An 11,566-nucleotide genomic window follows, 5' to 3' on the forward strand; every position below is an offset into this window, starting at 1 on the left:
CTTTGTTTGTTGCCCTACTTAGAAAGCAATAAAACGCGAATGAATCTAAGATCATATAACACGTTTCTAATCTGGATTATCTCTCTAGGAAGTCTGGTGAGTCAATTTTTTATAATTTTTTGAGGTTTATTACTTCCATCATTTTCAATAAATTATTGAATTAAAAAAAAACACGTTTCTTTTAATAAAAATAAAAATAAATTGTTATAATTGTAGAGCCAATTACATTAGTTGCTTTTATTATCGGATTCTATATTATATGCCAATAGACAAATTTATTCTTTGTTGGGCTCTGCTGACCTTGAAGAACCTTGATCTTTTCCAAAGCGCCTCTAGTAATAAAAAGGAATGGTAACCCATCACCGACATGTAGCCTTCCATATCGTCCAGACATCTGAGATGGGGTTTCACCCACCCTCTCCATCCACCTAACTTTCCATGTAGTCTTCTTCGGATTCTTGTTTGGCACATCCTTTCCAAATGTCTCAACCATCGTAATCTGAATGTGATGTTTATCATATCAGTCCCTTAAATCTCGATTTGGCCTAGTTCTCCATTGATTATCTATATATCCCTGATTAGCCCATACTATTTAAGAAGTACTTTTCTCTCATATACTTAGAAGATCCTTACGCAATACACTTGAGTACAGTTTTCTTCGGCAGGCTTTTTATGAGGTGAGCTCGTCAGACCTCCTCCTTCATCCAGGTTTGGGACTGACAATTATCCTAGCCACGTTGTTTCCACTGGTAGAGTTACTAGAAGAATGCTGCTCAAAAATACGTGAATAAACTAATTTTCGTACCAATAGATTTTGCATTCACTAAGCAAATATTTATCCCCTTACAAACTATTGAAAAGGAATAAGAATACGCTGCGATAATATAAGTAATATAATATAATCAGTTGTGCAGAATGTATATGATCAAGTTCCACGAGCTAGTGAATCATTACAAAATAAGAGGTGAGATCAAATTTATTCAGACATCATGGAATCTGCAAAAGAATCGTCCAACAAATTTTCTTAACATTACCATAGTCGCTTTTGGAAGCTGCAGAAGACATATACTTGACCCTAAATGAAGAGGAGGCGAAGTACATGAGAGTTGGTCGGATTGATGTGAATTTAGAAAAAAGTACCTTTAGTTGTATACCCGTTTAGCTTTTAGAGCGTAAACCAGTTTAAGGACTTATGAATAATTGTTTGCTCTAAAAATAGGATTGGGATAGAAACAACCCAGAGACTGATGATGGTCAACAGATAGCATTTTAGATTAGGGAAGCATCTGAGCCTTTGATCTCTCGATGGACCAAGTGTTTAATTTACAAAACTCTTATTAGATAGGTCCTTGCATATCTGGATCCCTTACTTGGACTTTAAAAGCCATGGAGAGAAAAAAATACTCATTTAAAAAAAATATATATTATATTTTTGAGGCTTATAGACATTCTTAACCTACTGATCAATATGTTTTGTCTCTATCGTGTATTGACGATAGTTGAGAAATCAGTGTACATCAAAACTCCTGTTTTGAGATAAAAGTTAACGATTAATTAATTGAAATAGTTTTTATTTATGTATGATAAGTTATAGATTTTAGATGGAGATTCAACTTGCTTATTATGTGATCGAATCGGCGAAAAGATGATTTCTGTCATTTACTTCTTTTTGAGAAGTTAAGACTTTGTTTTCAGATCTTTCAATAATATCTTTAAAGAAAAACAAACTTTATTCACAGATTTATATCACTTTAATCACTTTTAACTCTTTTTCTTTTTAATAATGCTCATCGGATACTCATCGAAAAAATGCAAGTTTCCAAGTACGCGAGTTTGCGCATACTTCAGTATAATTAATGTACATTTTATATCGAAATAATATTTATTAAATAAATTTTTTATAATTAATACAAATAGAAATAATTAAATCTCAATAATAAATAGGCCTGTTAAAAGCACTCTAGTGGCTACTATTGAAAACGTATTAAGAAGTTCTTTCCAAATAATAAGCACAACTGACGCTTCAACATTTATATACTCTATGCGAGTTAGTGCGCTAGTTTGTATTTCTGAATTAAGGTTTACTGATACAGAGGAAGGTTGACTGTTTACGAGGTTTGTCGTGTTGATTTATATTTAAAAAGTTATTTTAGAACTGTAGAACTCCCGGATTTGTGCTGGTTTCGGAGTAGTGAGATATTATGGCTGATGAAGTAAACGACGTCTCTCAAAGCATCTTGAATACATCTCAAACTGGTAGTAAACAATGGGTCACTTTAAATGTTGGTGGAACAAGTTTTTTAACAACTAAAACAACACTTTCACGGGATCAAAATTCATTTTTATATAGACTCTGCAAAGAAGATTCGGATTTAATTTCAGACAAGGTAATTATGATAGTGATGTTTATTTATGAAACTTTTGATGTACCTATTTTTGTTTTGTATTTTTTTTTTTTTTACTATTTCATTTTTTTCTTAAGATAAAAATATTTATTATCATGCTTAATTTTATTATTATTCCTGACAAATTTTGATCATAATTCCTAGATTATTTGTATTTATCAATTCAAACAGATAAGAAAATTTTATTTGGATATGATAAATAACTTTGTTATGTTTGGAAATGTTTATAAATAGATGTGATTCTTCAATTACACCATTATTTCTATTACTGATAGGGGATGCTTGACAATTATGCTTATCTAAACATTACTGATTAATTATTAAACTTTCATGTATTTGACTGAAACATGATATTTTTCCCTTTCAAAATTGTGTAATCTAATCATATATTTTAAATAATTAATTTCTGTAGATGTTATGAACTTAAACTTTTTTAATGCACTTTATTTTGTTTTTTAATGATTTCCTTTATAATTAACAAATAATATATCACTGCACACTATAAAGTTTGTTATGATTATAATGTAGCTGTTAAAATATCCAATTTCTTTTTTCAATACACCAAATCAATAAATATTTTGTTAGAAAAAGTTTTAAACCACCTATGCTAAAAATGTCCAATTTATAGTTATTTTATTTTTGTTTAAAATTTATGAGAAAAATTATTGTTAATTTCTTATGTTCACGAGTATATCACTTGCTAGTTCATAATTTAAATATGATGAAAAACATTTTTTTCTCAAATTCAAAAGTTAGGAATTGACAGTTCCATAATTTCACATTTTTGCGGATGTTATTTAACCATTGTTTTTATTTGTTAGTATAAAGTTATATATCAAGGAGGAATAAAATAAGTTTCATTATTTCTATCTTGTTAAAATAAACTGTTCCTTTATTTTAAAATATGCCTTCAATTAAAATGATATTTACTGTAAAATTGGAAATTAATTTGGAAGAGGCCATTTCAATGTTTTATAATGTTATTAAAGATAAACAAGTCTACTGATTAAATTAAGTATTAAAACCCAGATCTGATTGAAAAATTCTAGACGTTTTTGATATTATATGCTTAAATATATTTCTGTTTTTGATAATAACTACTATCATCAGCTCCTGAGTGATAAGTCAGATTAAATATAAAGAAAATTATAATATATTAAAGTTTTCTTTTTTATTATGTTATTGAGCACCTAATTGTTTAGTTAATATCATTTTATACATATGAAAATCTATTGTATAAGAAATATGCTGTGAAAGAAGTTGCAATTACTAATGTTTTTATTAAAATTGAAAGGACTTATTTTATAATTAACTTCAAATCAATTTTTTTAATTCCCTTATCTTATCATATTGAATGAAGTTTTAAATCTTTTTCTTATTTTATTCTTCTTCTATTCTCTTTTGGAAGATTTTTTCTCTAATTCTTACATGGTGTTCTTTTTGTGTATTAAAATTCTACCGCTGTTAAAAAGTTGTTTGCTACCATCCAAGTCAAGGTGAAGGTGCACGCAGTATTTTTAACTTATATCAAAACTCTGGACGATCAAGACAAGTCCCAAACTAAAATAGCTCATGACTTGTTCTATTTTATTTATTTTTCTTTAACTATCTAAGTTACCATGTTCATTTAAATTTGAAAATTACTCTATACCCAAGTAGTTCTTTATTTTAAAATTTTATTTTTTTGTTATGATTAATTTTTCAAAAAGCATCCATTAAACCATAACAAGAAGTGATGATTTAAAAACTAATGAATATATCGCTGTCCCTGTTCAACTAAGTAACATCTCAAAAAATTATTATTTTGAGATATGCATGTAATCTTAGCAATATATATATATACTTAGATTTTATAACATATGTTTGTTTTACTGTGATTCTATATTTTACTATATAGATCTTACCCTTATTTCTAAGATTACATGCACATCTCAAAATAATCATTTTTTAAGATGTTACACTGGTGAACTAGGACAGTGATATGAGCCATTAAATGCAAGAGTACTGTAAGTTAAACCTGCAGTTTTGGGATATTAAAAAATTTAGGAGTTCTATTAAGTCTGTAGATTTTCAATCAATTTTTCAATAGAAGATATTGCAGTTTTTCTTCTATTAGAATTGTCACAAATTTATCGATCTGTTTTAAAGCTTCTAAAGTTAATGCTTTCAGTAATTAATAAAATAATTATATTTTTATGAAAATTTATTTTGGTTAGAACAGTATATCTTCATACCACCTTTGCTCTCAATGACTCATATATGACTGTTGAAAGTCGTCTGTAACTTAATGTCATATCATTTCAGTAATTTTCAACTAATGATAACAATATGCTCCAAAGTTGATTTTTCAGTACAGTTTATTGATTGAAATATTGTAAAAATAACTTAATGTTAAATAAATTTTCCAATTTGATTGAATGATGATTTGACATATTTGATTATTTACCTGAATTGAATATGAAATTTTAAACCTCTGCAGAATAGTTTCGTTGATATCCTCAAGTGTATAGACTACTCTTCAAGAGAAGTCTTGTTTTATTATAGGCTATTTGGATTTGTTGTGAATACAATTTGATTAATCTTCTAGTTCATTTTTGTTGTATGGCTAAGTCTTTAATTCTATTGGTTTTTATTTTTTAAATATTACTATCTGTATTTCTTCGTCTCACCTGCATTAAATTTGTGTTACATATGTCTCTTTCATATAACAAATAAGTATAATGAATGAATGTGACCTAAATGAATTTGATTAACTACAGTAATAACATCGGAAATTTGTGTTAAAAATAAAAGAACCTATCGCTTAAAAAAAAAACAAACTAACTTGACAAAAATGTCTTTAAATGATCTCTGAGAAAACAATGTTCTCTTAATTTAATTCCAAATTGCTTAAGCATTTCTGCCTGCTCTTCATTAATCTAGACTGATAAGGATTCCGTAATGGAGTATATATTTTTACAAATTGCCTTCAGTTTTCCAGATTAATTGATGTTTATGGTTATTAAAGTGTTCCTACGGCGATTCTATAAAGCCTTCTTCAATAAACATTCCGTCTAGTACAAAAATAATTTTTCAAATGGAACTGATACTTTCTGAAGTTAGCTTGTTCAAACAAAAAACTCTTCAAAATTTTTTAAAAAATGGAATTCTATCATATAAAATTAATAATTAAATGAATCGCTTCCCACCCCCTCCTCAGTGTCTTTTATGAAACCTTACATTTCTATACCTTGAACATTTTAACCTTCCTTTCTGCTCTAAATCATTCATCAAGTAGCATTGTTTTTTTAAATTAATAATTAAAATTTATTATTATGCTGATAATTTTAACATATTAAGGAAGTATGAAATATTTTTTAAAAACTTTTATTTATTTTCATAAAATTTATTTTATGATATACTCATTTTTTTCTCTATTTATTATCAGGAACAAAACTAACAGATTGTATAAATTTGTTTTTAAAACAAGTAGTGAATTATTTTATGCTGAAGAGGGGCTACGGTATCTTTGAAACATCTCAGAATAGTTTAAATATATTTATTAAAAACATGGTATTTTTATACTAAGTTTTTGACCTTTAGCCATTTATAATTTGTTAAAAAATATAGGAATTGACCTAAAATAAAACAAATCAATAGAAAAAATAATCACCTTTTTTTTTTTTTACAACTTATAGCACAGTTCAAATCTTATATGACAACACAGGTTGTAACACACAAAATTTGGGGTAAAATGCAGAGTGTTTTGTTTTTGTCCTACAACCATTTTTGAATGTACAAATTGGTTATTAGAAACGTATTCCAAAAACTTTTGAGCTATTCATATCAGTTACATTGAACAGCAAGTTACTGTATTTACACATCTGCCTGTAATTTTATAAATTTATCCCCCTTCTGAACCCTTCAGTCTTGAAAAACAAACACTTGACTCTCAATTTGATTTTGTTTTTGAATAACAGTTATTTTCATTTATCGCAAAGTGAAGATTGAAATTAGCAAAATTGTTAGCTATAGTTTTCTTAGATATCATAGTCCATACCTTTGAAACCATCATGATTGCATTAAAATGTTGAACAATTGAACATAATTTTCTATCATTTCAATGATTTTGTACACCAATTCTTTAAGAAACTCACCCTGACTAAACTTATCCTATCACTTATTGATCCATTGGTAGTTGGATAGATCCAATGTTTGGTGCAGAAATATAAGTGTTATGCCTCGAATTGTCAACTACTGATTGACCTGGTCAAATATCAGTCCATAAAGAAGGTCTTTCTTAAATTAAGTTCATTGTGTTTTCTAGCCACAGTTCGAAAGATGGCAGAATTCATCCATGCTTTAAAATTTAACTTATTATCCACAGGAAGTTTGTTTGTTGTTGTTTTAATCCACAAGTATTTTTAATCTTTTTGCTCTTGTAACATCGAGGCATTTTAAAAAACCTTAAAGTCGCCTTAAAATTACTTCTTTATCGGATGTGATATTCAGATATAATGAGCTGTTCACCATAAGCGATATATATATAAATCATTGGTTCCCAAACCTGCAGAGATCTGCAAACCATTAAGTCATTGACCACACCCAAAAAGGGGCAAAGTGAGGGTGAGGTCCACTAGGAGAATATTTGAAAGTTACGTTTTTTAAAGTGCATTTTGAGCAACTTTATAGTTTATTGATCTGTTAATACCTTTCAACTAACACTGAAACATCAAGAAAGGTAAACTATAAAATCACTGGTATTAATAATACTAATCTGATGAGATATTATATTGGCTGAATTATTTTTTCTCTGTTTTCAAGTGTCTAGTTTTCTATAATTTAAAAATCTAATTTTTTTTTTTTTTAATTTCCATAGGAATAATTTTAAATATTTGTAAAATTTTAAATATTTATTTATGTTTTAGGATGAAAAAGGAGCTTATATGATTGATAGGGATCCAACATACTTCAGTTCTATCTTAAACTATTTAAGGCATGGGAAACTTATTATTAATAAAGATTTAGAAGAAGAAGGTAAATCATCGATGCTTTATTTTTATTTTTTAATATTTGTTTTGTAATTTTATTTAATTATTTAATATTTTTCTTAGGTGTGCTTGAAGAAGCAGAATTTTATAATATTACCGAACTGATCCGTCTTGTAAAAGAAAGAATTAACCAGAGGGACACAAGGCCTCTAAAAGACAGTAAGAAACATGTTTATAGAGTCCTTCAATGCCACGAGGATGAGATAACTCAGATGGTTTCCACCATGTCTGATGGTTGGAAATTTGAGCAGGTCAGAATAATATTCATATGAGGTGTTATATTTCATAAATAGTTTAATTAAGTGGTTAATTTTTTCTTCTTAATTTTTAGTTGATCAACATTGGATCACAGTATAATTATGGTAATGAAGACCAGGCCGAGTTCCTTTTTGTTGTTTCTAGGGAATACGGTACCAGTAATAACACTAAGGAGGCCGAACCTACTGATAGAGCTAAGGTAATAATTTTGTTGTTATTTTATATTATATGGTTGTTATTTGTGTTTTTTCAGATTACACAATATATTCTCTTTTCAATAAACTAGTATCTGTTTCCAATTACTGATATAAATAGCACTGTAATACTGAGAGAACGTTCTTTAGGAACACCTTTCTAGTGTTTTTTGTTTGTTTTTTTTTAATCCAAATCTTCATTAAAAAAAATCTTTGTTTACTGTTATTGCATATAAACTATTGCTTCCTTAGCAAGGGATTATTTAAATAGCTATAATTTTGCTGAGAAAATCTGAGGGCATGCACTTAAAGGAAATCCTTACTAAGGTATTATTCAGAAATGTTCATAAATACATCCTTTAGTATGACACTTGAAGATGGTTCACATGTTTATACCAGAAATATCGAACTCAATCCACTGTTTTGTTCATCAAAGCTTCTTTGACTGAAAACCTGACAATATATTATTTAAAAATTGACATATTTTTTTCCTCATAATCCCACTGAAGAATCAAAAATCAGCTAATAAATTTTCAGGGTTCAATAAAACCTAAAAGGATCTCTTAATATTTTTGTAATGACCTAGCCCACTAATTTTCCATCTAAAGAAAATTTAGCTTATCAAGTGAAGTATTCTTTATTTAGTACCTCTCATACACTAATATGCTTATATCTATTCTGTAAATCAGTTTAAGAAAACTATTTCTTAACAATTTATGCTTTGAGAATAACACCTTGCATTTTAGATTTAGTCTCCTAGTTTAGTTTAAACAAAAATTGAGATTTTTTGAAATTTTGTTTTGGTTGTTCCGCTCATACATATTGATTTTTCTATACATCAATTATTTTTGTGTTAGAAGCCATTTCATGAATTATAGCCTTCTACATGTCTTAAGGCCCTCTGAATCCAAGTAATCAATTTTCATAAAATTGTCGGTATGTGTTAAAATAACTTCTACAAAACTGGTATTATATATCTAAAATAGTTATATGTCTGGGATATTATTACATTTGTTTTTCTTAAATCAACTTACAAGAAGTGTCAGTTTATATCATTGATCGTACACTTCTACAATTTTCTCAAAATTATGGTGAAACTCGTTAATCAATGTATAATTAAATGATCTTTAATAACAGTTAAATCTTAACCTCTTTGAAGTAGTCTGCAGAGTGGGGGGAGGAGGGGGGAAAAGTAGCTTCTTCTAACCTTTATAAATTTTGTTTATTTGAAATGATTAATTGTCTCTCATTGATTATAGTAATAAAAAAAATTGATAAATAAAAATATAAAAGAATTTTATAATTAACTGAAGAAGAAATATTTTACCTTTTTGATAACAAATTTCTGTAATTAAAAGTGATAATATGGAAGTATAATATACTGTTAAAAAGTATTTTGTGAAGGTTCTCTTGTAAACACGATCACTTTTTTGTTAGTGATTGTAATAATTTGTACTTTCCATATTTTTGAGTAACTAAGAGTATATACAGAGTTTTACCACATAATTTTAAGAAAATTGTAAAACAGTAAGATCAGTGATATCAAATGACACTTCCTCTAAGTTGATTTTAGAAAAAAAAATTGTTTTCTAAGCTAGATCTAAAAAATAAAAATAAAAAAATTGAATCTGACCAATATTAGTGATGATATAACAAACATATTTTTTATTGGACTTTGTACTCAAAGCAATAACGAGAATCATGTGATTGGTCACATCAGATTTCTTTTCTTATTTTCACTTACTTATATGGGCCATTCTCCCACGATCTATCAATTAATATAGATCTATTTAAATTGTAATAAAATTCTCAATTAAATCTCGAATTACCTTTTGACAGTTCATGTCTAATTTTTGTTTTCAGTCATAGAAAAACATATTTGATTAATTAAAGGAAAAATAATTAAGAAAACGTCATGATGAATGTATGATATGTTGGTCAATGAATGACATTCATTGGGAGTCCTTCATTTATTGGTTCACAAGGTTCACCAATTTGTATATACAATTATTGTGAAAAAACAACAGTCATTTGTACAACTTTTCATTTAATTTCCAGTTCTCCGTACTGATTCAAAATTGATGAATTTTTTATTATTATTCATAAAATTTTGATGTTTAGCTATTTAAAATAAATCAGAAAAGTGTGTGATTTCCATTACATCCTTGGTAATTCATTCGCAAACTAGGAATAAGAAGTGAGTAAATGATAAGATGAATGAATAATGTCATGTTTTCTTGTATTTCACATATTGCTTTCAGTTTTTTCAACAAGCTTTATAAATACAAAGAAGTTAACAATTTAGTTCATTCTAAATAGATTGATTATTAATTATCATAAAAGGGTGTATGGTGAGAGACTTAGGAAGAATGGTTTGCTGAGGTCTACTAGAACACAATCGGGAGCACTGCACTCACGAGCTCAGGGAACCCTTGTTAGAAAACTCATAAACTAAAACTAGATTAATTAAAAACTAAATCTTTAAATGTCTTACCTGTTTGTTATGGGTGTATGAATGATGAACAATAAAAATACTTATCAGATTCATAGATGTCTTCACTTGTTGAGAGGTAGCCTGCGACTGATGCAAAATATGACTGAGTGAGGAAAAGCAAACCCCCGAATATTAGAAAAAATGATCAAGTGAGCAAGTGATGCTAAACAAGACAAAGGATAAGTCCTTGTTAAGACAAGACAAGATCTTCATTTCCTACATGCCCCCTAATTATTAAGTCATAAAGGGGGGGTATTACCACAATCTTCAACAATGTTAATTAAATGGTCTTGTACGTCTCCAATTTGTAATTTGCTTCTGAGGTTGGAAAGGACAGTGTGAATAAATGACATTTAAACTTCTATTTTTTTTTTTTAACATTTAATAAATGATTTTTGGGACTGGATTTGAAAATGGAAAGTTTAGATCTTAAATATTATCCAGTTTATGAAGTTTTAAGGATTCTTTTTTTCACAAAAGTTGTTACATTGCTTAATTTTTCTAAATTTTAAGCAATTTAATTGACATGTTATCCATTGTTAAATATAAAAAAATGTTGCCTGTTTATTGGTATATTTCTTTTAATTATATTTATGAGAATTGGTAGTACTCATTAGACAGTGACACTTTCTTGGAGAAAGTTAGAAATATATAGTGAGAAGGGAAGTATTGCAATTGTAAAAAAATACAAATCCAATTTTTTAAATGAAATTTATGTTTTATATTTTAAATGTAAATAATTAGTTTTAATCCTGCAACTAAAGTTCCAAAGGGTTTTATTTGTTAAAACTTTATTAAAATTCTTTTCAGGAATTTATGTATACCCTTTATCCCCTTCTTTATTCTTTATAACATCTGAACGTTTGGTGAAATAACAACCATGGTGAAAACAATTTTAATACAATTAAATTAATTTATAACTGGCTTTATGAAAAATTCCAATGCCATAAAAATATTTTTTAAAAAATCTATTTTATTTATGATGTCTACATAATGCTGACTAATTCCTCTTGTATCCGTTTTAAAATTAACTATGACGGGAGTCTTCCTCGATGTTGAACAAGCTTTCGATCAAGTCTGGCATCCAGGTCTGCTCTATAAACTTCGTCAATTCCTACCCCCAACATATTTCCTTATAATCCGCTCCTACCTCACTGATAGAACCTTTAAAGTAAATCATAACCT

At 27.8% G+C, this 11,566-nt stretch overlaps 1 protein-coding gene across 1 annotated transcript in view; it reads left to right on the forward strand.

The window, feature by feature from the left end:
* Nucleotides 1-2,052: 2,052 nt before the first annotated feature.
* The window catches only part of inc (BTB/POZ domain-containing protein inc), a 13,863-nt gene continuing 4,349 nt past the window's right edge, over nt 2,053-11,566 (forward strand). The window contains exons 1-4 of the mRNA XM_014432581.2: nt 2,053-2,387; nt 7,313-7,421; nt 7,499-7,686; nt 7,767-7,892. Of these exons, the coding sequence (XP_014288067.1) occupies nt 2,202-2,387; nt 7,313-7,421; nt 7,499-7,686; nt 7,767-7,892 (609 nt within the window). The 5' untranslated portion in view covers nt 2,053-2,201. The remainder of the gene's footprint in view (nt 2,388-7,312; nt 7,422-7,498; nt 7,687-7,766; nt 7,893-11,566) is intronic.

This window comes from Halyomorpha halys, unplaced genomic scaffold, assembly GCF_000696795.3.
Source record: "Halyomorpha halys isolate HHAL.00 unplaced genomic scaffold, Hhal_1.1 Scaffold1083.1, whole genome shotgun sequence".
Classification (NCBI taxonomy): Eukaryota; Metazoa; Arthropoda; class Insecta; order Hemiptera; family Pentatomidae; genus Halyomorpha; species Halyomorpha halys.